Raw genomic sequence first — 27,957 nt, forward strand, 5'->3', positions numbered from 1 at the left:
CTTTTTTCTTTTTACTAAAATAAACTTTATTGATTTCAATGAACAATAATTATAGTCAAATAAAAAAGTACAGCCATAACATTGTTACCCCTCCGTCCTTCCCCCCTCTCATCCCTCCCTTTTCCCTTCCCCATTGACTTCTCAACCTATTCTAAGCTTCTCCCTCCCCCCCTATATACTCTACATACCTTACTTTTGTATTACATTTGTTTTCTTAAATTCTTTAAATTCTATTAATTCTTCTTATTCTATCATTTCTTTATATACTATCAATTTTGTTGTTTCTCCATAGAACCTTTATATATCTGATATGAGGTCTGGTTTCTCCAATTTATCCTTAATATAATCTGTGAATGGTTTCCAATTGTTTCTTGATTCTTCGAATTTTATTCCTTTAGTTTCTTCATATTTTATCGCCAAATTATAATAATTATATAATTTTTGTTGCCATTCTTCTTTGTCCGGAACATTTGTGGCCTTCCAATTTTTTGCAATGAATACTCTCGCAGCGGCTACAGCATAACTTATACAACATCTGTCCTTAGGTTTGATATCTGGTATCATTCCTAAAAGAAATAATTCGGGGGATTTCTTAAATGAATATTTCAAGATTTTCTTTAATTCTTTATAAATAATCTCCCAATACACCCTGATTTTGTTACAATTCCACCACATATGTGGTATGATCCAATTTCTGTATTGCATTTCCAACATAAATTATTAATTCCTGGGTAGATTTTAGCCAATTTGGCTGGTGTTAAATGCCATCTATTTTGCATTTTCAATAGGTTTTCCTTTAAATCATAGTTTGGTGTAAAATTTGAATCCCTTTTCCATAAGTTTCCCCATTTTTGCATTTAAATTGGCTTCCCCAAATCTTGACTCCATTTAATCATGGAGTTTTTTGTCATTTCTTCTTAGGACTCTTTGCTTATTGTATTGTCATTCAATAGACTCCCAGTGAGTCCCCAGAAACTGCAATAAATACAATTTAAAACACATATACATTAAATCAACATGTATTGATAATATTATAAATACTTAGCAGTGTTCCTGCCAACTGCATCTGTGCCCATATGCATAAAGTGGTACCTTGGTTCTCAAACTTAATCCATTCTGGGAGTCCATTCGACTCCTGAAACTGTTCGAAAACCAAGGTGCAGCTTCTGATTGGCTGCAGGAGCTTCCTGCACTCAAGCGACAGCTGCGTCGGACGTTCTGCTTCTGAAAAACATTTGCAAACCAGAACATTTACTTCTGGGTTTGCGGCGTTCGGGAGCCAAGCCGTTTGGGAACCAAGCCGTTTGCGAACCAAGGTACCACTGTATATATCTCCAACAATCCTAAATTTCTTCAAGTAAAAATATTGTGGGTTTGATAAAGAAAGCCCCTAATGTGAAAGTTGGCTCCTTTAAAGAGCTGGGCTGGGAGGAACAAGGAGTGTCGCCAGAGCACATGAGGGAAACAGCAGGATCATTATTGAAGGTATTTTGAGTTGAAACTACATAAAACATTTGTTCTTAGCCTAGGACAGCTCCCAGCATTCTTCACTAATACAGGGAACAACAGGCGGTACCAGAAGTGGGATAGTGATTCTAAAGGATGATTTTGAAGCCTGAAAGCTTGAGAAAGAAGCCTTAGATGTGTTCGATCTCTTCAGCTGTTCTTCAGACAATTGGAGAAGATTTAAGTAGGACTTTGACCTGCTCATAGAAGCCCGTGGAGCTGCCGAGACTACAACAGATAAAAGGAAGGTAGCTCTGTTAGTGAGTTTTGCAGGGACCCAAGCTGCTGATTTTCTTAACACCTTTTCACAAGCTGCAGGAAAAAAAAGTCTAAAAGTGATAGTGTGGTTAACAAGTCTGAGGAACTTTTGCACACAAAGCAAAAAAGCAAGATGTTTGAAAGAGAGGTTTCTTCATGCAATAAAAAGAAAAGTGAGACGGTATCCTTAGAGCCTTCTGTGAAGGCTGAGCCAGACTGTAAACATATTGTAAATCTCCCTGTGATCCTTGGATGAAGGGAGATAATGAAATAATAATAATAATCAGTGCATTTTTTCTTTAAAAAAAGTTTAGGAGTGCTCTCATTTTGACTCAAGAAAATCACCATTTTATAGTGAAAAATTAATACAGTAAATGGACAAAAGTACAAAGATTCATAAAATGTTTAGGGATATGCATACCCCTGCGTCCCCCCATAAAAAAGCACTGAAAATACTAATTAATGAAACTTCTGACTAATAAGGGATCAGATTGGGCTAAGAAACAGGATTGCAAACTTCCTGGGAAATTGCTAGAAATTTCTTTACTTTAGCAAAAAGCAATTGAAATCTGCTGAGTTGCAGGAAGTCACATACAAAAGAGATTACAGTTTATTTGTTTGAAGGAAAGAGTTTTGTTGAGTTGGTGGATTGTGACTTCTAGCAGCCATGGTGGAGGGTGGCGGTGATAGTGAGCCTCACTCAAAACCTAGTTTTGACTTATTTGGAACAGCAAGCCAAAGTCTGCAGGGAATGTGGATGTGTGCATGCACCCCCAGCAGTGCAGGGCCGGTGGAAAAACATGCAGCAGATGCCTGAAGGTGGGCCACTTTGCTAGAGCCTGCAAACAAAATTAATGGCAAGAAGAAACTGCAACCTGTGTGCAGTGTCACAGGAAGAAAACAGCTCTGCTTCAGAGTTCTGCGACGATCTATATCACCAAAGGGCTGGAATATTAAGTTAGAGATAAATGGCAGCGAAGTGAACTTTAAACAAAACACTGGAGCACAAACAAATGTGATTCCTAAAAGCATAGCAATGCTACAAAGGAAGCCAAGCTACAGGGGTAATTTCGTTTTTTAGTCATTTAGTCATGCCAGACTCTTCGTGACCCCATGGACCAGAGCACGCCACGCACTCCTGTCTTCCACTGCCTCCCACAGGTTGGTCAGACTCATGATTGTAGCTTCAAGAACACTGTCCAACCATTTCGTCCTCTGTCGTTCCCTTCTCCTTTCCCAACATCAGGGTCTTTTCCAGGGAGTCTTCTCTTCTCATGAGGTGGCCAAAGTATTGTAGCCTCAGCTTCAGGATTTGTCCTTCCAGTGAGCACTCAGGGCTGATTTCCTTCAGAATGGATAGGTTTGATCTTCTTGCAGTCCATGGGACTCTCAAGAGTCTCCTCCAGCACCATAAATCAAAAGCATCAATTCTTCGGCGATCAGCCTTCTTTATGGTCCAGCTCTCACTTCCATACATCACTACTGGGAAAACCATAGCTTTAACTATACGGACCTTTGTAGGCAAGGTGATGTCTCTGCTTTTTAAGATGCTGTCTAGGTTTGTCATTGCTTTTCTCCCAGGAAGCAGGCGAAAGTGAAATTAAGAGCATATGGAGTGAGAGCAATATCAGCTGCGACTCGAATGCCTCTGAACTGGAAGTTAAATGGGAAGACAGTGTTAAAAATGTTTTATTTGATGTTTTGTTCTGGTCTCAAATTAATCATGACATTGAAGCACTTGTGAAAGGATGCATAGCTTGTCAGCCCAAACAGCCCATGCTGGTGATCTAATAACCTATTTTGACGTGGACCAAAAGTTGACATGTGCAAAAATCCTCACTATGCCTTGATTGTGGACCATTTTTCTTAATATCCAGAGGTTGCTTTACTAATGGACACCACTGCTTCCCAGGGCATTGGGAAATAAAGTCCATTTTTTGCTTGGCATGGCATTCCTGAGGGGGTTTGGACAGATAATGGCCCTCAGTTTTGCTTGTTGTGAGTTTCAGAACTTTTCCAAAGTTTATGGGATTTCTTCAGATCACATCAGGCCACAAATATTCTCAGTTGAATGGTCTCGTTAAAAATGGAAGTACAAGTTGTAAAGAAATAAGAGGATTCAGGTACTGGCCCTTCACCCGCTTTGCTGAATTATGGAGCATCTCCTCTGGAACGTGGGAAAGCGCCTGCTGAGCTTCTGTTTGAAAGGGGTGTTCGAACAGAGTTGCCCAAATATCAGAGGCTGAAGGAATAACACAGTACACTTCTGGAAAGACTGTATGAAAGGAAAACAAAAGGCATAGTATGGCAGAGGCTCAAAAGAACTTAAAAACCATTGCAGTCAAATGACCAGGTGCATATTTATGATTGCTCAGCATGGACGCAGACCACAAGGGCAATTAAAGTAGGATCCCTGCACTGTGTCAGCGTCAAATGGCCAGCTATATAGGAGGGACAGGTGACATAGAATGCAACATCGAGGAACTTGAACCCGGGGCACAGTAACAAGCTGATTCTCAGCAACCTCAGCAACGCGATTGGGACCTGGAGCAGCAGCCAGTAAATTACATACAGGGGGGTACAAGTTATCAGAAGATCTACAAGGCACCACAGAGACAGGAAGAACAATTCTGAATAGACTTGGATGTCATTTGGTGTGTGTGTCATTTTGTTGTTGTTTTTCTTATAGATACAGTACATGCTGTTTTGTCGTTTTGTTTTTGTTCTCTTGTTTTATATGGTGGGCGTAGGGGTTATTTAATGCTATTTGAGTATCAGAAAGTGGGAGACGTGAGAGGGAACTAGCAGAAGCTGGAAGGTTGATCACGATGAAAGCCTTCTGTGTTAAAATTGAAGAAAAGATTGGTGGTTAGCTCACACTCTTTCTTCACTCATGCAAGGAACAGCACAGTATCTGGCCAAACACATTTTGCATGTTTTTGAAGTGCTGAAAACCTGCAAAGCCCCTTTGACATAAGGCAAATTTAATGCATGTGAGATAAGCAGCCCTCGACTGTATTCTACTCTGGGCTTCCTTGCATGGGAGCGTCTTTTTCTTTTGTTCTTTTGTTTGTTGGGCCTGATGCTGCACAGCAACAGCAGATGTGAACCGCTTGCGGTGCATCTTGTAACCACGCGTCAATCTCAGGCATAAGAAGTCCTTATAAGGAGAGCAGCACAGTGGAAATTTATGCAACTTTTTGTTTGATTTTGTTTATATGGATACACGGGGTGGTGTTGGGCTTTTCTCAAAACTGAGCCAGCCGAATGGTTCCCCCTCCACAACCCTAGATGAATCAAACACCACACCCTTCCTTTGAGCCTTATGATATGCTGAGCTTACATAACAATGTGGAAATCTCAGGCCTGGAGGGAGAAATGGGGCCATGCAGTCTCCTCCATCTGGCCTATTGGTCTCTCCACCCCCCACCCCCCCGGACACATCCCATCACCAGCCCTGCGGTTTACCCTCGTTGGGTGTGTTTTTGCTTGGCTAGAATGCGTCCTTGAACTCTGATGGCGTTTCTTGCTTGCACACAGAAAGGGCTGCTTGTAGAAACCGGCTTACTGTACAGAGGTGGAAATTTGCATTCTTTGCTCCACCCATTTTTACCTGTGGCTCCGCCCACCACTGGAATGTGGTTCTTTGAAGACTCTGTGGCTGTCAGGGTGAAAAAGCTTCTCCACTCCTATTCCACAGGGGAAATACAAGTGGGGTGGGTTAAAGAGGGCGTTTACTTCATTTGCAGGGCTTTCCCTGACATACACACACCATTTCCAAAGACATTTGTGCCTCTCTGGATTCCTTCCTAGCAAAACTCAAATGCTGGAATCCTAACACTGTTTTGCTTTCAAACTGCCTCTTCAGAATTGTCATCCTTTCTTTGCACACTGTTGATGGCAGCTGTAGCCGACGAGGCATCCTCCAGATATGCTCGGACTTCAACTCCCATCAGCCTCAGACATCATGGCTAATGGTCAGGGATGATGGGAGTTGTGGTCCAGCACCATCCAAAGGACCTACAGATTCACCATCGCCTGGTGTGGTCGGGAAAAACAGTATTGCAGCTTCTAAGAGCTTCTGCACCTTTAGTTTCTTATTTCATGTTTGCAAGTTGGACCCATCGTGTTGCTTCCTGGCAAGTGCGACTCCAGCATTAGCAAGAAATTGGCCCTTAAATACCCCCTCTTAATCGCCCCAGTGTTATTCTGTTTCCCCAAGGCCCCCTGCCACCCCCAATGCCTCAGTGATTACTGATTATTTTAAATATATTCTGCTTTCTACACTGAAATAGTGTAGTTTAGCTGTAAAAATGAGGAGAGGGAATATGAGAGGAAATAGGTAATCAAACCCCTCCCGCTTTTGTGGGAATAGGACACTGAGGCTGTGTCCCCATGGCAATGTGTGTTTTTTAAAATTATATTTTACTAAGTTTTCAAAAAGTTCACATATACACTCCAATACACAATAATTTTTCCTTTTGTTTTGTTGACTTCCCACCCCATCTTCTATGGTGCTTTTTATTTCTCCCCCTTGCTGCCCCCTAACTTCTCTCTTTCTCATACCATAACAACAATACAATGATCTTTAATTCCTTCTGTTGCTCATAGTTCAAATCCTGCTCACAAATTCATCATGCTGCAGCAGTTCTTTAAGCCATCCAAAAAAGGGCTTCCATTGTTCTACAAAGCAATCATCATTAGGTTCTCTTATTTTAGCTGTTGACTTTTGCCTGTTCCTCACAGTCCATCCCTTTACTTACCCATTCTTCTTTGGTGGGAACTTCTAGCTGCTGCCGTTACATGCATAAACAAGCTTAATCATCTTTTTTGGAACTTCTGTCCCTATAATCCAGGCTTCCTCAAACTCGGCCCTCCAGATTTTTTTGGCCCACAACTCCCATGATCCCCAGCTAGCAGGACCACTGGTCAGGTATGGTGGGAATTGTAGTCTCAAAACATCTGGAGGGCCAAGTTTGAGGAAGTCTGCTATAATCCCTAAGAGAAATGCTTCAGGTTTTTTGGGTAGGGGTTTTTTTGTATTATCACTTCAAACACCTTTTTATCTCATTATACTGTACATCATTTCCCAAAATACCCTCACGTCCACATAACAATGTGAAGTGGATTCACTTTTTTTTTTTTTTTGCGTTATCCACATGATGTTTCCTCCTCATCCAAGTGACTTTCTTCTTGGATTTTTTGTCAGGCAGCCAACGGAGGTTAGAAAAGCTCTTGGCCAAAGCATCCATCTCCCCAGCTCAAGAACATCTAAGGACATGGTCTGAGCCTTGCTTGACTCCAACTCCCACCAGCTCCATCTATCACAGTGAATGATAGAATCATAGAATCATAGAATCGTAGAGTTGGAAGAGACCACAAGGGCCATCCAGTCCAACCCCCTGCCGAGCAGGAAACACCATCAAAGCATTCTTGACATATGCCTGTCAAGCCTCTGCTTAAAGACCTCCAAAGAAGGAGACTCCACCACACTCCTTGGTAGCAAATTCCACTGCCGAACAGCTCTTACTGTCAGGAAGTTCTTTCTAATGTTTAGGTGGAATCTTCTTTCTTGTAGTTTGAATCCATTGCTCCGTGTCCGCTTCTCTGGAGCAGCAGAAAACAACCTTTCTCCCTCCTCTATATGACATCCTTTTATATATTTGAACATGGCTATCATATCACCCCTTAACCTTCTCTTCTCCAGGCTAAACATACCCAGCTCCCTAAGCCGTTCCTCATAAGGCATCTTTTCCAGGCCTTTGACCATTTTGGTTGCCCTCTTCTGGACACGTTCCAGCTTGTCAGTATCCTTCTTGAACTGTGGTGCCCAGAACTGGACACAGTACTCCAGGTGAGGTCTGACCAGAGCAGAATACAGTGGTACTATTACTTCCCTTGATCTAGATGCTATACTCCTATTGATGCAGCCCATGATGATCAGGAATGATGGGAGATGGAGTCCTAACAATATCTGGAGGGGCAGCACAGGTTCCTGAGTTCTGGTCCAAAGGCACTTTGCTGAAACTCAGCAGGTCTGGGGCTGGTCAGTTCTTGGAATCAAGGTGATTCACTTGAGTTCCAGAAGGTGGAGTCACACAGGGGTGTACATGAGATAGATTAGTACGCTGCCTCTGTGCACCCTCTCTGAAAGTGCAGGTAGCTGATTATTTCCCCCAATATATTGTTGTAGTTGAGGCAGAAACAAGCTAGCTGCAACTGTTGGGCTTGCCCTTTCTTCACAGGAAGGGAGGGGTTGTCTTGAGATAATCTTGCAGGGTTAGATGTCCCTTGGTTACCTCTAGAGGGGAAGCACAGCCTCTGAAATTCTGGAGTCGGCCTGAGAACTGCTTCCACTGCCTCAGAGTGCATGCAGGATACAGCTCCGTTGCTGCTGAACTTTGCTACCAACAGTTGTGCCCGGCAGCCTAGTCAGCTTCAAGGTAGGTTTGAGATCTTTGTGGCTCACGTATGTGGAAATCAAACACTTTATGCTCCAGGAACGCTTCGGCTAGAATAGTTCAGGTTGCCGTTTCTTTATCTTTTGCCACCTCCAAGTCAAATTGTGAAAGAATAAGATTTCATGAACTTATCTCTGAGCAGGCAGCACAGAATGACTAATCTGTGTGAGAGATGGAGGTCATTGCTGCTTGTTTTGAAAGCATGGTTTTACTCATAAACAGTGTCTTCTGTAGAAATGTGTGTTTTTACTCATAAGTTGTAAACAGTGTGTTGCTCAGGAAGGCAATTAAGTTTTGAAATGCCAATGTTTTTCATAACCTTGCTGAATTTTCCAGAATTTAGATTGGATTTAGATTGCAAATGTGTCTTATCGGCATGTATTTTGCTCGAATGGTTTGCACACATAACCTGTCCGGGATAGTGCTTTTACGAGCAAGGGATCCCCAAATCTTGTTTCATAATGAGAAATTTTAAAAGACACAACATACCCAGAGGCTTACCTAGGATCCCTTGTGCTCTTGGCAAGTAGCTGTATTGGTGCCCCCCCCCAAACCCCCACTTTACTGCAATAACCACATTAGAAATTACTACATTTTACGCGACCCAAGTATTTGAAGCATCTGCAATGAGGGCGACACAAGATGGAAGGGTGGAAAAAAATTGCACGTCTTTGTGCCGTGTTGCAAGAAGCACAGGAAGATTCTCCCACATTTGATCTCACCACGACAGCAACTTATATATGCACATATGCACGTCATGCCCTCTAGTCTCAAACCTTCTTGCCATTTCTCCTACTGCTCAGCTCTCCTACCCAGCTCTTTCTTTTTTTAAAATAGTTTTTAAAATAGTTTTTATTGAATCCACTTCGAATTCATACAGTCTTTTTCACAGTTCATTTAGCGAGAGACACTTTGGTCATAGACGTCTTGCAGTTGGGGGAAAAGAAAGGAGGGGAGATTGGGGGGTTATTGTTCTTTCATTCTGTTGCCTAAAGTGTTAGCGTAAGGGTTTTTTGGGGGGCGGGATCCTGAGCCTGCTTGGCTGTGTTGATTGCAGTGTGACTTGTTTGTAAGGGGTGGGGCTAGGTTGTGGGGTCAGGTTAGCCATATTGATTTGTCTGCTGTTGGTGGGGGGCAGGGATAGTTTGTGGCTATGTATGTGATGAAGCAGGCATAGGGAAACTCGGCCATCTAGATGTTTTGGGACTACAACTCCCATCATCCCTAGCTAACAGGACCAGTGGTCAGGAATGATGGGATTTGTAGTCCCAAAACATCTGGAGGGCCAAGTTTGCCTATGCCTGGCGATAAAGGAAGTGCTTTTTTCTATAAAAAAAATGTTTAGTCTCATTTTTATTCAAGAAAATCACCGTTTTATAGTTCAAATCAGGAAAAGTAAATACAGTAAATTGACAAAAGTACAAAGATTCACAAAATGTTTAGGGGTATGCGCACCCCTATGTCCCCCACAGAAAAAAAGCACTGGATAAAGGGGAATCGTACTGAGCGGAAGGCGTTCTTTATTTTTTTTTGCTTGTTCCCATGCTAGTTTGTGTGTTGGTCAACTTTTCTAACAGGGCAGTTTTCCATACATTTTGCTACTGGTGGTCTAGGTCCCAGCTCTTGTCTGTAATAACTGGAGACAGTTTTCTGGGGTGATTTTTACACACACACACCCCTCTGGGCCTGCACCCCTGGTGGGGCTGGTTTCACCAACCCCTAGTTATGCCTCTGAGTACACCTCTGTTTCAGAGTAATGTGCCCAGCCATCCTGGAGCTGTGGTCACAGTCCAGCTTCTCACATGGCAGACCTCATGTGCCAATGTTATAAATGCAGGCTACAGTTCCACCGTTGTGTTAAAAAGTGTATTGTATTGACGGTGGCACTGCTATGAGCCTCATGTGTGAGAGGGTCGTTGGACGCAGCTGTAGAACCAACATTCATAGGAATCTTAGAAGCTTCCTTATATCTTGTGGCCAGTTTATTTGTCTGTCCAGCCATCCAACACGTTGATTGTTTTTAGATGTTTTGTCACTGATGTGTTAGCTGCCTTCGGCTCCTTTGGGAGGAAGTGCGGGATACATGTATATAAATATCCAGTATTGTCTACTGTGATCGGTGGCAGCTCTCCAGGGACCCCAGGCAGAAGTCTTCCATATCACTTGGTAGTGCCCGGTTCCTTTGGATTCCCAGAGATCTACAGATTGAACCTGGGACCTTGTACAACATGCATAGCATACAGTAATCCAGCTATCATTTTCTGGGACCTTGTACAACATGCATAGCATACAGTAATCCAGCTATCATTTTCTGTATGGGAGGAAGGGAAGTCCCCCTAACAACCCTACTCTGCTTTTTAATCTTGCTTACCAGGCTATGCTTCCCACTGGGTGGACTGTGAGACTGTGGCTTCTGTTTAAACTCCTTGCAATGGTACATGCAGAGAAGATGCCGGATACAGGTAAAGTGGAGAGATGGGCTTTGCATGTGTGGAGAGGGGGAGAGTGTCAGAGTTTCAGAGTTTCACCCTTTTAGCTGGCAGTGCAGCAGACCCTCCAAGTGTCCCTGTTTTCCAGGAACGGCTCTGGATTTTCAGAAGCCGTCCTGGATTCTGATTTGATCCAAGAACGTCCCACGTTTCCTTAGGACACCCCTATTTTCATCGGAGAAATGTTGGAGGGTATCCTGTGTCTGCAGCTGGTTGCAGCCCCAGTGGTGAGTGGGGCTTCTTGTCAGGCAGATATCATGCCAGTGCGAGGGATCTGTGCTGGCTGCCTGTTAGCCACCGAGCCAGTTTTCAGGCTCTTCTACTTGCACACAAAGCCCTAAGTAACTCTGGACCAGGTTACCTGAAAAACCATATTCCTCTTCACTGCCTGCGATCACCTAATGGAACCTGGTTGGTTTTGCCATGGCCTGATGATCTGCTTGTGGTAACATGGAGACAGGGCCTTTTCAGTGGTGATGCCAGGGTTGTTCAATGCCTTCCCTGCTGAAATACAAGAGGCTCCAGCAAAACTGGCATTTTAAAGCAAGCGTTCCCCTAATTTGAGCTTGTGGTTTCTTTTTACTGTTTTGATTGTTATGCTTTTTGACTGTTTTATTGTATATTTTAATTTGAGATGTCTTAGGGCTTAACTACACTTACCATTTGGCCCACCCTTTCCAGGCACTGGTCCATGCTTAAAAGCTCTGTGTCTGAGCAGTTTTTTTACTGCTCAAATGAAGCAAACATAAATTCGAGTTTTAAGCTAATTGCTGTTTGCTCCGATTGAGCTTTAAAGAACAGGTTTCTGCAGGGAAAGCTCCAAAGCAAAAAAAAAGAAAGAAAGGGGGGGGAGTGCGATAGAAAGAGCAGAGGAAAGGTAAGTGTGACTAACCCCCCTAATGTTGTTGAGCATTTTAATTGTGGATTAACTGTATGGTTAGAAGTCATTTTGGCATAAAAGTGGTATATAAATTAAATAATAATCAGAATCAGAATTAAGCTCCATTGTATTCAGTGGAGCTTACTAGCACATAAGTGGGGGAGGGGATTTCAGCCTTATTGGCCTCTGCTTGGGGATTGTCTGACTGCGTGTTCATGAGGTTTAGCAGCTTCCCAACAATGGGTTTGGAAGAGGAGGTGGGAGATGGAGCCAGACTGGCCAACCAGACTGCCTGGGGACTGTTAGCTGTGTCAGCAGGGGGGAGTGGGAGAGAGAGAGAATGCAGGCAGATATCTGGCATTAGCCCACCTATGTTTCCTTTGCAGGTTCATGCCAGCCTCATCCCTCCTGTCACGAGTGCATCCGGTCCCATCCCAGCTGTGCTTGGTGCAAGCAACTGGTGAGTATCACAGAACCCTATGTCATTTCTCTTTTTCCTCAGTCTAACTCTGGCATATCCTTTGAGGGGCCAAGGTATCATTTTTCCTAGGGTTGGCACCTCAGAGCTTAATTTGCTGTTAATGTGATTTGTTTAAAGGGTTGGGTGGGTGGACTGAATACTCAGGGCTTGAAACGCCCAAACGTGTGGCTTTTTTTCCTGTAATACTGACACAAAGGTACTCTGTGCATGTCCAGTGGCACCCTTTTCTCCAGCCAGCTGGTGGGGGGAAATAGGTATTTCTGACTACCCCACCACCTGATATGTGGCAGCAAGCTTGACTTGCTTGCTTGAGCCATCAGAAGCCTGTTGCCACTTTCCTGTGTTGCAACCTCCTCCTCCTTGCTTGATCAGCAAGCCTTGGTGGGTTGGCCGGCAAACATTTTGGACTCCTGATTACACAGGAAAATTCTCCTGGTCCAAGCAGTTGTGCCCGTTGGCAAAAGAGGCGAAACATTTCCTTGAAGGTGGCAGCATCCGGAGGTGGCAAGCTACCAACCTGGCCTCTGACTCACCCCTTGTCCTTTCACTGTGGTTTCTGTCGCACACACTTTCTCTTAAACTGTGCAAGAGAAGGTCATGTACTGAGTCAGCAAGAATCTAAACCAGCAGCACTCTGGAAATTTGAGGCTCTTGAAGCCCCTTCTTTATAGAAGCAGATGTGAAGGAATATATCCCATATAATGATATAAAGAGTGCCTCTGAGCACGTACAGAGCTGTGTGTGTGTGTGTACAGTTCCCAGCTTACTTCTGGGACAGATATGGTAGAATTTTGTTTGTTTGTGACAGAAAAGAAGTTTGTTTAGTTCATTGGCTCCCATAGCATCACTAAGCCTTACGATGATATTCTCTGTAACTGAGAAGCGGACACGGAGCAATGGGTTCAAACTACAAGAAAGAAGATTCCACTAAACATTAGGAAGAACTTCCTGACAGTAAGAGCTGTTCGACAGTGGAACTTGCTGCCAAGGAGTGTGGTGGAGTCTCCTTCTTTGGAGGTCTTTAAGCAGAGGCTTGACAGCCATCTGTCAGGAATGCTTTGATGGTGTTTCATGCTTGGCAGGGGGTTGGACTGGATGGCCCTTGTGGTCTCTTCCAACTCCAATGATTCTATGATTCTATGAATGTCCTAGCTCACATTCACGATGCAGCTGATGAGGACCAACATATCACTTCCTAACAGGATCAGTGTACGCATTTTAGCATAGCACTGCAAGACAACCGTTTCCTGTCTGCCCACAGGGCAGCATGCCATAAAACTGTAATAATATCCCTCTGCTTACATCACCCATAGCCCTGGCTCTCTCTTAACATGGCAGGCATGACGAGTCTCATGGGGGGGGGGTGGAGATCACACCTTGTCTCAGGAAATCTTTCTGACCCCCTCTTTACTGAGATGATAAAGGCCCTGTGCCTTTCCACCCTCCTAGCCCTGTAGAGCTGGGCCCCCACACCCAGTACCACCTCCTCAAAAAAAAACCCAAACACCAAAACCACACTTCCTTGAAAATAACTATTACTCTCACTACCCACTGTTCATCCTCCCAGTGCCGGAAAGCCAGCCAGGTGCCCTACAAGCCATGAGGGAAAGACTTGCTCACCACATCCTGCCCAGATGTTTGCGTTCAGGCCGGAGCTTAATATTTTATGAATTGTACATGTGCGCACATGCCTTGCCGCTTTCGTTACTGTAAATTGCCTTGTGAGAACTTGTGAGTTTTTAACAGCAGCGGCACATTGAGGGTGGGGGGGGGGGAGAGATCGAGATCCTTCAATCAGATGTAGATTTAAAACCATTATAATTGGTTTAATGATAAACCCTTTCCTGGATCTCTAAGGCTTTTCTGATCTTAACGGTTTTGTTTCTAAAAGGAACCAGTTTCCTAAAAGAAAGGTAGGCATAGGTCTAACTTTGTTGCACGTGGCATGTGTAATTTGGCCATGTATGCATCAGTAAAAAAGGAGGGAATGTCTCACCCCGCCCACCCCATACAAGATGCAGATTTGCATGGCATTTGTATGTCCTAAAGGAAAGCAGGGCATTTGAATGTCCTACTTTCCCTTAGCTTAGGACATCCCTATTTTCATCAGAGAAATGTTGGAGAGTATGGAATTGTCCAACATCCAAATCAGAAACCAGGACGGCTGCTGTAAATCCAGGACCGTCCCTGGAAAATAGGGACACTTCAAGGGTCTGGTTAACTATGTGCTTCATGAAGTCCTTTTCTTTTATCTGTCCTGAATCTTTCAACATTCCAGCTTCATTGGAAGTCTCCAAGTTCTGGTTTTAAGAGAGAGGAGGGGGAACATTTTCCTCATCCGCTTTCTCAATTAACTTTGTAAGCTTCTATTGTGTTATCTCTTACTCCAATAAACACCCCTAAATGCTACAGCTTTTGCTCATGGAGATGCCAGACCCACCTGATAATTTTGCTTGCCCTTTTCTGAACCTTTCCCTTTTTTGAGGTGGGGCTGCCAGAAGTGCACACACTGTTCCATCATCTCCCTTGTCGCTGCTCGCATGAGTAGAGAGGGCAGGTGAGCAGAACAATGACCGCAGGAACGAGGAGGAGGAGGAGGAGGAGGAGGAGGAGGAGGGCTATCGGGACCAGAAGGCTCTGAGGGGTGGGCATTGCACTCGCTAGAAGGGGCGTGAGCCTGGGCAGGTGCCGGAATGGTGACCCTGATAACCTGAGATGCGCATTGCGCTTTCTGTTGTATGGTGTGTGTGGAAAAGACATTGATCTTGGCACCCCATAGGATGGGTAGGGGGGGGGGGTAAATCGTTTATCTGGCTGCAACAGCAGTTAAATTCGGGCCTGCAGTTTTTTCACCTATAAAACAGGAAACCACTGCCGCTCAACTGATAAGGTGGCGGCGACAGCGGCTGCCTTTTTGCATGTCTTCTCAATTTTGGTGGTGGGCTGGGAGAAGAGTAGAGTGGGGAAGAGGTGCCAGCTGTTGCTTTTATGCAGAGGAGCTCCTCCAGTGGCACACGAGAGAAAGACACTGGCACAGTGGTGGTTCCTGCATTGCCATGCGCTTCTAAGCAGGTGGACGGCGGCCGATGAGGACTTTGATAAAAGTGTGATTCTGTAGTTTGCATATTGCATATAGGAAGAGCCCCAATTTTGGGGGGGGGGGCTTCGCCATGGCTTTCATGGCAGGTGGTACCATCCGCAACGAGGCATTTGCCGCTCCTGTACCAACCAAACTAACCTCTGCCGTCAAGCTCTAATAATCTACATTGGGCAAAGGTTGAAAGAGCAAGCAGCTGGCAGCACTCAATTTCAAGCAATGTCAGGCTGTTAAAACCGCTGTTGATCCTAAACAACAGAAGTAGGTGGTTTTTCTGGACGCATCTTCTGAAACTGTACTAACAGCAGCATCAAGGGGAGAGTGAAGAGGAACAAATCCCTTGCAAGCTAGTTGCAGCAAGTCGCGGAGGGTTAAGAAGTTACAGATTCTGACCAAGGTTTCGCTAGTCCCTTGATCGCTCTGAGAAGCCATGCTGGATAGTGATCCCCGGGTGCAGCTCTGTCAATCATTTTTCTTCGCCACCGCCGCATTTTAGGCACTGCCATGTGCTCCAGCCTGTGTTTGGCTGGCTATGTTACAAGATTGGCGACCTGCTCCAGCTGTTGTCCAGCCTGCTTCATTGTCTGAAGTTCACTGGAAAAAACCCTGAGCTCTACATCAACAGAGGAGTGATCCCATTGATTTTCTTGCTATTCCGTAGTAAGATTAGGTCCTTGGCAGGAGCATCAGTCTTGCTGGCCAGAAAATCCCCCGGGGCATTCAGGAATCCCTTGGATACCATACGCCTGCCAGGGAATGGGATAACAGATTGGTCCCCCAGCAGCCCTGTGGGTCAAACCTCCCCAGGAAATGGTCCAGCCGTTGCAAAGGTGTAAGTATGCCACTCACAACCATGGAACGAAAACCAATTTACTGAGACATGGCTATGAATGTATAAGTGAATTTTAAAAACGAAAACCATACTTTTTTGAAAGTTTTGGGAATGGGGAACCTGTGGCCTTTCAGGTGTTGCTAGACTACAGTTCCCATCACCCCTCACCATTGGCCATGTTGACTGAGATTTGGCAACTTTTTGGAGGGCCATAAGTGCCCCGTTCTTCTTTTAGATCATGTGCTGGACTCCCAACTCCCACCAGCCCCAGTCAACATGTTCGATGGTCAGGAATCAGTTGCCCTGTGTTCCATGCATTTTTGCGACCATTCGGAGAGAGTCCTCCTTGCTCCAGTGCCTGTTCCCATATGTTCTTTCTCTCCTGCCTCTCCGGAAGAAGGATGTGTGTGCATGGAAGCAATGCTGGAAACTTGTCCGCTTCCCATTCCCCCTCCCTCTCCCTCCAGGATTTTGTGCAAGCAGGTGAGTCAGACATGGAGCGCTGTGCCCCTCGGGTGGAGCTGGAGCGTCGTGGCTGCCTCCCCAGTGAGATAATGGATCCACACAGTGAGCAGCGTGTGCTGGAGGACAGGCCTCTGAGCAACAGCACCCAGCACCAGAGCTTCACTCAGCTCGCCCCGCAAAGAATTGCTCTTCAGCTTCGGCCTGGTAGGCCCTCCCTCCAGCCTTTCTTTTGCCAGTTTGGGTTGTGTTGGGGTGGGTGGGAGATAGTGATGTTAAATTCTCGGGAATAATATTCTCGAGAATATTATCGATCAATGAGAATGAAAATGGTAATAATAATAATAATAATAATAATAATAATAATAATAATAATAATAATAAATTATTTATACATCGCCCATCTGGCCGGGTTCCCCCAGCCACTCTGGGCGGCTTCCAACAAAACATTAAAATACAGAAATCAAACATTAAAAGCTTCCCTAAACAGGGCTGCCTTGAGATGCCTTCTAAAGGTCTGGTAATTGTTGTTCTCTTTGACCTCTGGTGGGAGGGCATTCCACAGGGTGGGTGCCACTACCGAGAAGACCCTTTGTCTGGTTCCCTGTAACTTGGCTTCTCGTAGCGAGGGAACCGCCAGAAGACCCTCGGCGCTGGACCTCAGTGTCCGGGCAGAACGATGGGGGTGGAGACGCTCCTTCAGGTATACTGGACCAAGGCCGTTTAGATAATTTTCATTTAAAATAGGAGAATATTCATTTCAATGCATTGAAAATGATACAATTTTAATGCATTGGAAATGATATAATTAGTTAATATACATGTTTGTTCATAGGTAAACTTGTTCAGATGGCAACCAAAAACTGTACAAATACTTTTATTCAGTGGGGCAATGCAGTGAATTCACATTCTTTGATTTTTTTGCACCAAACTTGAAATTGAAAATTCAATGTGAATGACTCACTTTAATCACTGAGCCTGCCACTAGCCATATATTTACCATCAACTTTGAATTCTAATTATGTTGTGTATATATGAAATGTTGCTTTTTAAAGAAAAAGGAATATAAAAATGTTCATCAAATTAAATGAATAGCATTTTTAAAACAAACAAACAAAAGTTTTCTGTAGCTCACATTTCAGAACTGCCGATGGTGAATGACACAATGCCCAGTAATGTAACTGGATCAAAAAAAATCATTATTCATTACTTACACCGGCAACTTACACAGCTTGACTTATTATTTACTAGGTTTTTTAAATGTGGGTTGTAAAACTGGTTCTTACATTAGAATTTACAGTTTGTAGAGAATATTCTCCGGAGAATTTTCTAGCAGAGAATATTCTCGAGAATTTTCTCATTCTCGAGAATATTCTCCGGAGAATATTCTCACCTCACATCACTAGTGGGAGAGATGGCTGTTTGGCAGGGATGCTTCAGGGAGAAGCACAGTCTTCTTCCTCCCTTCTGTGAAATCTGCACTTGCTCCCTGTCTTGGATCAGCATCCAAAGGCAGAGCAATGGCCATCTTCAGTTAAACTTCTTTAATTAATTGTGAAATCCACACAGCTTTCTCCAGGCTTCCTTTTGCCAGTTCGGGTTGTATATCCCTCAGTTGTTTCCTGCGACTCCAAACGGCATTAGGGCGACCAGCACAACAGTAAATAGGCGAGCCTTCAGCAATTTGTTTTATTGGTACAGGCAGGTAGCCGTGTTGGTCTGCCGTAGTCGAAACAAATTAAAAAAATTCCTTCCAGTACACTGCATGGTATCTGAAGAAGTGTGCATGCACATGAAAGCTCATACCAATGACAAACTTAGTTGGTCTCTAAGGTGCTACTGGAAGGATTTTTTAAATTTTGTTTTATTGATGTTAGTTGGATATAATCTTTGTGAAATGTACTATCATTAATTACCCACACTTCACCATAAGGTCCCGGGACAGGTTAAAACAATTCAAACACAATATTCAAAACAGTGTAGTCTCCCAAAACGATGTTTATTTTTTCCAGTCCATTGCATATCTGCGGCTTCGTACGCACCATAGCATTAAAGCACATTTGAAGCTTTCCCTCAGAGAATTCTGGGCACTATAGTTTACACGTCACAGAGTTACAATTGCAATAACCCTTTACAAACTACAATGCCCAGAATCCTTTGAGGGAAAGAATGGGCTTTGAATGGGCTTTAATGGTATAGGAAGGACATGCCCATTCATTATTGCTTATGTGTTGTTGGTGGTGATCATGCTGTTAGGACTTATTTGGAATACTGTAGTCCCTCCACTTTTTTGGAAGTGAATTCATGGTTTGGATATGTCCAAACCATGATCTGATGTGGGAATTGTAAATTACATTTCTATTTATTTAAAAGACTTTAGTCATGCTGGATTTCAGGGTGATACACAGCATAAAATAAATACTGCCGGGGGGGGGGGGCGCTGAGGGAGAGGAAGCTCATAATAGGCTAAAACCTCTCCAATTAAATTGGTTTTAAAAAAATCTATTCAAAAGTCTGGCTGAAGAAAAATGTTTTGCCTGGTATCTAAAAGATTGTGGTGTGGGCACGAGATAGACCTTTGCCTCTGTTAACAGCTTGTATACATCTCTGATGGAAGAGATACATTGAGAAGAGTGATCTGAAAACGGGGTTGGAGGACCCTGTTGCCTTCTGGGTGGTGGTGTTGGGCTTCTGCCCCCTCCAGCGCCAGACAGCATAGCCCATGATCATGGATGGTGAGAGTTGTAACCCAACAACTACTGGAGTTTCCCCAGGTTCCTAGTCCCTGGCTAAAATGAAACTCGGTGCTCCTTCACAACATTGGAAAGCATACAGACAGTATCTTGGTAGCACTGAGGATTCGATTCCTCTTCCTTCTCTGTGCATATCAGGGGAGGAGCAGAGGGTCACAGTGCGCTTCAGACGGGCTGAAGGTTACCCCGTGGACCTGTACTATCTCATGGACCTGTCGTACTCCATGAAGGACGACCTGGAGAACATCAAGCGGCTGGGGAGCCATCTGCTCGCTGCCCTGCGTGACGTCACCACTTCGGTGAAGATTGGTATGCTGATCTGGAGGCAATGCTGTGGTGGTGGGGGGGGCAGCTGCAGGGCTGGGAGGTGGGTTAGGCTGAGAGATGGCAATCAGCCCATCATGGCCAGAGTGGTAGATTTGAACCCCCCCCCCAAATCCTATTCCGACCCTCTTTGACACCGCATGGGCTTTCAAACGCACTGTTAGGTGACGGGAAACAGCAGGATCTCTTTGTTGCAGGGTTTGGCTCCTTTGTCGACAAGACGGTTCTGCCCTATGTGGACACAGCGCCCTCCAAATGGCAAAACCCCTGCTCTCCATCGGACGAGTCCTGTCAGCCGGCATTCAGCTACCAACACGTGCTGAAGCTCACAGACAACGCCAGCGAGTTCGAGAGCAGGGTCAGCCAGCAGCGCATCTCTGGGAACATGGACATGGCCGAGGGGGGCTTTGATGCCATCATGCAGGCAGTCATTTGCAAGGTGAGATGGTGGGGTAGCTTTACGTGCATAGCTGATAGAGGAGGTGTGTGGCTGAGAAGGGAACGTAGGCCCTGATGACAGTAAGGCAGGCACAGGAGCATGTGTTTGTGCGCATGCACACACATATGTGAACCCAAGCATGTGCAAACCCGAAACTATGCTAATCTTCTTACTATATATAGTTGTGAGGCACGGGATAATACATTCAGGGAGTTCCCAGTCCGTCATTGTTTTCATTATTCCCAGCAAGTTCACAGTTCCCAATTAAAGCTGATCAGGAGGTCTTGCGCAACAAAAAGTTCAGACTTTCGGGGAAAAAGGAAAGCCATGGAGAAAGTGCAATGGAAAGTGTGAGGCAACACTTGCTTTGACGCAACATCTTCTAGCCTCCCTGTAAACAAATCAGAATAAATGCTCAATAAACAGGTCATCTGGAACTCCCCGAATGTACAAATTGAGCACTGTCTGCTCTGGGCAAATGAGAACAGTACAAAGGAACAATTCATAGCAATGAAGATTTCATACAGGGTTGGTCCACCTGAACATTTCATCCCAGGTTCAACTTCCAGGTCAGGGGATGCTGAATTACCTACTGATCAATACTATTGGGTTTCCTAACCTGGAAACTCTACTGGTTTTGTTCCAGTCATTAGCAGCACTTAACAGTATTTGACAGATGACATGAAATAGGTGGTTGTGTACGACAGTTGCCATATCATTTTAATTTCATGAATTTTATCCTAATTTGTTTAGCCTAGTGGCGGTGAAATATACTCGCGAGTCGAGAGTGAATTTCATGCTCTTTATTCAGCTCATAGTCATCAAGGAGAAGAAGGGAAGACTGGCTCCTTTCCCAAAACCATCTGCTTATATACATTATTTACACAATGGGCCTTGCGTGATTGGCTACTTCAGGGCTACACCTGTGGGCCAATCAGGTTGTGGATTGACTTCTGCCTGCAGCCTGATTGGCTGCTCCTACAGGCCAATCAGGTTGCAGATTCACTTCTGCCAGCCGCCTGATTGGCTGCTCCTGCAGGCCAATCAGGTTGCGGATTCACTTCCACCTGGAGTTGGATTGGGTAGCTCCTGCGGACCAATCAGACTGCTGATTCTGAATCCTATTGTTCTAGGATTCAGCTCAGTACATAACAGGTGGGAAACCTGTTACCCTCTAAATGTTGTCAGAATCCAACTCTCATCCTTCCCAGCCAGCATGGTCAGTTGTCAGGGATGATGGAAGTTGGGAATCTAGCAACATAGGGAAAGGGCCAAAGCTTAGCCACATTGGCTTGGCCAATAAAAAGAAGCCTATTTCAAAATTTGAAATCCGAATGCTGAAGGTACATGTCACTGGCAAAACCCTGAGTGTTGAAATCTGTAAATGCTGTAGATCTTGAGGTTTTGGTTCTGCTAACCTGGTACTTAAAGATGCTATGTCCTCGTGTAACCCTTTGTGCCCATGTACAGATTACCAAAAGCATAAAATACTGAGCTAACTGCTTGCATGTGGGAACGGCAGTGTAACTTCCCTCTCTTCCCTTCCAGGAGCAGATTGGCTGGCGTAATGTGACGAAGCTCTTGGTCTTCACTTCGGATGGCACATTCCACATGGCAGGAGATGGGAAGCTGGGAGGGGTCTACATGCCCAACGATGGCCGCTGCCACTTGGATGACAGAGGGCTATATACGAAAAGCCACCTATATGTAGGTCTCTCTTGGTCCTCTTGAAAAACAAAGTTAGGCAGGGAGAGAGATTGCCTCGGGAGACAAAAGAAAACAACAAGGTTCAAAGTTGGGTGATGTCTATATTAGGATCAACCCCCAAACCACAAAAAAATGTGGCCAGTTTTTTGAGTTCTCTAGAACTCTTCATCAGCTAAGATGTTGCACAAGTGAAAGTCAGCTGGATAGCTCAGTTGGTTAGAGCGTGGTGCTGATACTGCCAAGTTTGCAGGTTTGATCCCCATAAGGGACAGCTGCATTGCAGGGGGTTGGACTAGATGACCGTACAGGTCCCTTCCAACTCTACGATTCTGTGGGAACCAGAAGGGTCAGGCCACATCCAGGTGATGGTGGTTATGAGTTTGAGATGCACACCAGCGGTATTGGAATTGAAAATGAAATTTGAGATAATGACTCAGTGCAGTTGTATCACTTTCCTGGCTACTTAATGTTGGTTAGGTGGTTTGTGGGTTTCTCCTCTGTTTCTTTCCCCCTTGATCTTGTGTGCTCCTCCCCACTTCCTCCCCCTCCTTCTCACCCAAGCACCCACCCTCCTAACACTGTGGTTGGCATTGCAAGTGCAACAGCACCTCCCTAATCGCAGTATGCATGCTCACTTTTACTGATGGTTGTAGTGGTTTTGCCACTACATGTATATATATACATGTGGTCATAACCATGCTTGGCACTGAATGAGACCAGCTGGAAGAGAGAAGGGAAGGGATTGTAAGGCCAATGGGGAAGGAGGAGGTGTGTTTGAGCCTGTTTCTGATTGGTTACCTGTGAGTAGTCCCATGCTTCCATAATGGCACCCCCCATTTCCCAAACAGTGCTAGCCAATGAAGTGCAGAGAATCATGATGCTGCAGAACAGTTAACTCCTACTACAGAGGGAGAGCTAGACGTTAAGGACCATTTTTGGTGGCAAGTGTGTTATGTAACATCACATCTCGTGTGGACATTGGGAGTAAATGTTGTGAAACAATTCCAAGCTGGCTTATTCAGCATGAAGAATAGTCTTGTGAATGCCCCATTTTGTGTGCTTTGAATAAAATTGGCAGCTAGTGATTTAGAGTAGGGGTGGTGGTGGCTTCTGTTCCTGAACTATGAGCTAGGGGCCACTAGAGACAGAATCTGATGTTCTTAGCAGTGTGGGTGTAAGGGGGAGAAAGTACAGAGAACCGCCCCCTTGCATCAGAAGTAGCTCCTCCCCAAGCAGTGATGGAAGTGAGGGCTCTGAGGGAGGCTAGTCAGGAAGTGGAGAGAGAGGGCCAAGGTTCCAGCAGCATGGGAGAGCCCCGGCTAGACAAGAGGGAGGAAAGAGAGGGGGAGAAGGGAGAAAAGGAAAGCATGGAGCGTAGACCCTTTCCTCCGGTTCCGGAATTACGCAGGAGAAAGAAAGGGAGGAGATTCACTGTCCCGAGACTCCTGTGTTGGAGAAGATCACGTGGGGGGGGGGCAGTGCCGGATTCTGCATCGGAATGAGCAGACATGTTTTACACACCTGTCTCACTGTAAATAGACTGCACTAATAAAAACTGTTTAAAGACAAGCATGCGGAGCGTCGTTACTCTAGAGTAGTCGCAAGAACCCCTGACAGCGGGGAAGCTGAAATTTTGCTCAAATGGGCCCTACTTCAGTGGCAGAAGGTCTCGGGCACAATCCCCAACATCTCCAGGTAGGGCTTGTCTGAACCCAGAGAGCTGCTGCCAGTCAGTGTAGATACTGCTCTGACTCTGTACAATGGCCTGAAAGTCAGGATCTTGGCTTAAATAATTCAAAGTGGCTGACTTGACATAAATTTATACAGTATTTTTTTCCAGCGTTTATACCAAGGTTTAGGGAATCTGTGGGATGTGGGTGGCTTTGTGGTCTAAACCACTGAGCCTAGGGCTTGTTGATTATGGTAATGTAAGTATAAGTACTTATGGTAATAGAAGTATGGACCCAGGTGGCGCTGTGGGTTAAACCACTGAGCCTAGGGCTTGCTGATCAGAAGGTCAGCGGTTCGAATCCCTGTGACGGGGTGGGCTCCCGTTGTTCGGTCCCAGCTCCTGCCCACCTAGCAGTTCAAAAGCACGTCCAAGTGCAAGTAGATGAATAGGTACCGCTCCGGCGGGAAGGTAAACGGCATTTCCGTGCGCTGCTCTGGTTCGCCAGAAGCGGCTTTGTCATGCTGGCCACATGACCCGGAAGCTGTCTGCGGACAAACGCTGGCTCCCTTGGCCTATAGAGGGAGATGAGTGTGCAACCCCAGAGTCGTTTGCGACTGGACCTAACGATCAGGGGTACCTTTACCTTTACCTTAGGGAATTTGTGGCCCTTCAGGTGTTACTAAACTCCCAACTCTCATTGGTCCCAGCATGACCACTCCTAGGAGTTGGGAGTTGTAGTCCACCTGACATATGATGGGACACAGGTTAGACACTCTTGGTTTAGATCTTTTTGATCTGAAGTGCAGAGAGTCAAGGCTTCCAGATTCTAACCTCCACCTCCAGCAAGAGAGGTAAATGTAGAGTGTGGGAAGAGCGGAAAATCTAAGCGGAGACTCCTTTGAACGTGACCCTATTCCCTTGTCTCTTTGTAGGACTACCCTTCAGTTGCGCACCTGGCCGAGGTGCTGTCTGAATCGAACATCCAGGCCATATTTGCTGTGACTGGGCCCAGGCTTTCTATGTATGAGGTGAGTGCTGAACCGGAAGGCAGAGGAGTAGGGGAAACCTGAGGGGTGTGGGTGTGCCTCTCACTCTGACTTTTTCCTTTCCCCTCAGGAACTGAGCAGGCTCATTCCCAAGTCCGTGGTTGGGGAACTGAGGGAGGATTCCAGCAACGTGGTGCAGCTCATCGCAGACGCCTACAGTGTAAGGCTGAGTACGGGTAGCAAGGGCCAGAACCCCTTTGGGAGGGCAAAACATGCCCCCAGGGCCCCCCAGGAATGGAGCCAAGCCCAAAGGGGGGATGGACATTCTGTGATTTAATTACGTTTTCAAGGCGAACACCACCAGAGCCAAACAATGTTCACATTTTCAATATGAAAAGCATGTCCCATCTAGATTTTTATTTATTTTTATATCCCACCTTTCCTCCAAGGACCTCAAGGTGGTGTACGTAGTTCTCCCCACCCCCAATTTTATCCTCACAACAACCCTGTGAAGTAGGCTAGGCTGAGAGAAAGTGGTTTGGTTTGCACCTCAAGGTAAGCCAAGGTATGGCTTACCGTGACTGCCTGAACGTGCTGGCTTCCAGTGACGAACTTGCACCCACTTTTCTCCTCGCTGGGCCTTTTAGTTCAATGTAGGATTATCCAAGCCTGGGGTCATGGGTCTCTCCAACCTTAGCCTATGGCCTAAACCAATTGGACACACCCTTGTGACTGAGGTAAGGTAAAGGGACCCCTGACCATTATGTCCAGTCGTGACCGACTCTGGGGTTGCGCGCTCATCTCACATTATTGGCCGAGGGAGCCGACGTACAGCTTCCAGGTCATGTGGCCAGCATGACAAAGCTGCTTCTGGCAAACCAGAGCAGCACACTGAAACGTCGTTTACCTTCCCACCAGAGCAGTACCTATTTATCTACTTGCACTTTGACGTGCTTTTGAACTGCTAGGTTGGCAGGAGCTGGGACCGAAGAACGGGAGCTCACCCTGTCACAGGGATTCGAACCGCCGACCTTCTGATCAGCAAGCCCTAGGCTCAGTGGTTTAGCCCACAGCGCCACCTGGGTCCCTTGTGACTGAGGAGAAACATGCAAAACCAAACCATGGCTTAGCTACCACATCACACTGACCAGGGACGAGCAAAGCCAGGAGGGAGTTCATGCTAAGCCATGATTTAGCATAGCTGTGAACACAGCCGGAGTCCCAGAGTCACCCAGTGAGCTTCATGGCAGTGTTGGGTTTTGATTCCTGGTCTCCCAGATCCTAGTCCAACACACCACACTGTACAGTATATAGGGCAAGGAAGACCTTTTCATCTAGGGGAGATTAGCTAGTGATCCTGAACACAATTCCTCCTGGCTTGGCTTGCTTGCTTGAGCTACCTTGAGCCACCTGTGGGTCCCTGTTGATGCTACAGTATGTCTGAAGTTAAGCGATGGTCACTGCCTGCATGACGACTGCTAGGGATCCCCATGCGATCTGCTGGAACTTGACTCAGATAAAGGTTCCGTGAGTCACCTTCTGCGCCACTGTGAACTGCCTGGATGGGAAGCCAGGTGTAAGTCTCTCAGAGCTTCCCTGGTCAAGAACAGGATACAAGTGAATAAGGGAATATGGGTGGTTCTAAACCACCGAGCCTCTTGGGCTTGCCGATCAGAAGGTTGGTGGTTCAAATCCCCATGACAGCGTGAGCTCCCGATCCTCTGTCCCAGCTCCTGCCAACCTAGCAGTTCAAAAGCATGCCAGTGCAAGTAGATAAATAGGTACCACTGTGGCAGGAAGGTAATTGGTGTTTCTATCACGGTGTCCCGGGACCCAGGTGGCGCTGTGGTTAAACAACTGAGCCTAGGGCTTGCTGATCAGAAGGTCGGCGGTTCGAATCCCTGTGACGGGGTGAGCTCCCGTTGCTTGATCCCAGCTCCTGCCAACCTAGCAGTTCGAAAGCACATCAAAATGCAAGTAGATAAATAGGAACCGCTACAGCGGGAAGGTAAACGGCGTTTCCGTGTGCTGCTCTGGTTTGCCAGAAGTGGCTTTGTCATGCTGGCCACATGACCTGGAAGCTATACGCCAGCTCCCTCGGCCAATAATGCGAGATGAGCGCGCAACCCCAGAGTCGGTCACGACTGGACCTAATGGTCAGGGGTCCCTTTACCTTTACCTTTATCACGGTGTCCCATTGGGCCAGTAGCGGTTTAGTCCTGCTGGCCACGACCCAGAAAGCTGTCTGTGGACAAACGGCGGCTTCCTTGGCCTGAAAGTGAGATGAGCACTGCAATCCCATAGTCACCGTTGACTGGACTTAACAGTAATCGTCCAGGGGTCATTTTTACAAGGGACTAGAACAAAAAAGCACTTCTGTTCTGTTCTGTTCTGAACCAGATTTGCTGGTTCTGCCCTCTGCTGGTGATGGACACTAGGTAACATCCAGCTACCGGTAAGACTGTGGACACATTTGAAACATACGCACTCTCTTGAAGAATCCTGGGAACCGTAATTTACCTCTCAGAGCTATAGTTCCTAGTACCCCTAACAAACTACAGTTCCCATGCTTAAATTATGCATAGAGGACACTGAAATAAATGGATGAAAGTCTATTGGCCGCAATGGGTCTACTCCTATGACTAGTATTGGATATCTCCCACTGATCAGGTCTGGGGATTCATGAGCCCTGGAAGAGATTATGAATGTAATAGTGAGCTATAATACTAATGAGTTCAAAGTGCATTGCATACCCCAATATGATTTACAACAACCCTGTCAAAGTTGTCCAGTATTATTCCACCCCGAGTGCTGAAAGTGAGCAAATGACTGTGTTGGGGCTTGAATCGTGGATCCGAGCACAATTCAAAGTGTTGGTGCTGACCTTTAAAGCCCTAAACGGCCTCAGTCCAGTATACCTGAAGGAGCATCTCCACCTCCATCGCTCTGCCCGGACACTGAGGTCCAGTGCCGAAGGCCTTCTGGCAGTTCCCTCGCTGCGAGAAGCCAAGTTACAGGGAACCAGGCAGAGGGCCTTCTCGGTAGTGGCACCCGCCCTGTGGAACGCCCTCCCACCAGATGTCAAAAAGAAAAACAACTACCAGACTTTTAGAGGACATCTGAAGGCAGCCGTGTTTAGGGAAGTTTTTAAACTTTAAGAAATTAGTGTATTTAATATTTCTGTTGGAAGCTGCCCAAAGTGGCTGGGGAGGCCCAGCCAGATGGGTGGGGTATAAATAATAAATTATTATTATTATCTTTGGATCTTCAGCTTGGCAACTGGTGCTACAGTGTCAGAAGGCAGACACAGACACTCACCCAAAGTCTAGGATCACATTCTCATGGCCGTTCTCCCCACAGAGCCTCTCGTCCACCGTGAATTTGGTGCACTCTTCAGATCTTGCTCCTGGCATCGCCATTGCTTACGACTCGCACTGTGGCGACTCGGAAACCTCTGGGCGCACGCAGGGGGAATGCCTTGGCGTACGCGTCAACCAGCAGGTGAGCACTTAAGATCGGGGGTGGCAAACCCAATCTAGGCCTACGTGTCCTTTGGAACTCCCCTGAGGCCACACACCCTTTACAGCCTGAGTGTTTTCCCTGGCTGGAA

General features: G+C 45.9%; 1 protein-coding gene across 4 annotated transcripts in view; it reads left to right on the plus strand.

Moving 5' to 3' along the window:
- ITGB7 (integrin subunit beta 7) overlaps positions 1-27,957 on the plus strand; it is a 40,862-nt gene that overhangs the window by 6,706 nt on the left and 6,199 nt on the right. For 3 of the 4 annotated variants that reach the window (XM_088661261.1, XM_035099652.3, XM_035099642.3), the window contains 9 exons: positions 10,600-10,687; positions 11,981-12,054; positions 16,472-16,673; positions 19,358-19,528; positions 19,741-19,982; positions 21,531-21,689; positions 24,294-24,389; positions 24,478-24,567; positions 27,708-27,848. In XM_088661261.1, coding sequence (XP_088517387.1) covers positions 10,600-10,687; positions 11,981-12,054; positions 16,472-16,673; positions 19,358-19,528; positions 19,741-19,982; positions 21,531-21,689; positions 24,294-24,389; positions 24,478-24,567; positions 27,708-27,848 — 1,263 coding nt within the window. Of the gene's footprint in view, positions 1-8,055; positions 8,208-10,599; positions 10,688-11,980; positions 12,055-16,471; positions 16,674-19,357; positions 19,529-19,740; positions 19,983-21,530; positions 21,690-24,293; positions 24,390-24,477; positions 24,568-27,707; positions 27,849-27,957 lie in introns of those variants that run through there. The other variant, XM_035099661.3, reaches the window with a different exon arrangement.

This window comes from Zootoca vivipara, chromosome 2, assembly GCF_965207765.1.
Source record: "Zootoca vivipara chromosome 2, rZooViv2.hap1.1, whole genome shotgun sequence".
Taxonomy (NCBI): Eukaryota; Metazoa; Chordata; class Lepidosauria; order Squamata; family Lacertidae; genus Zootoca; species Zootoca vivipara.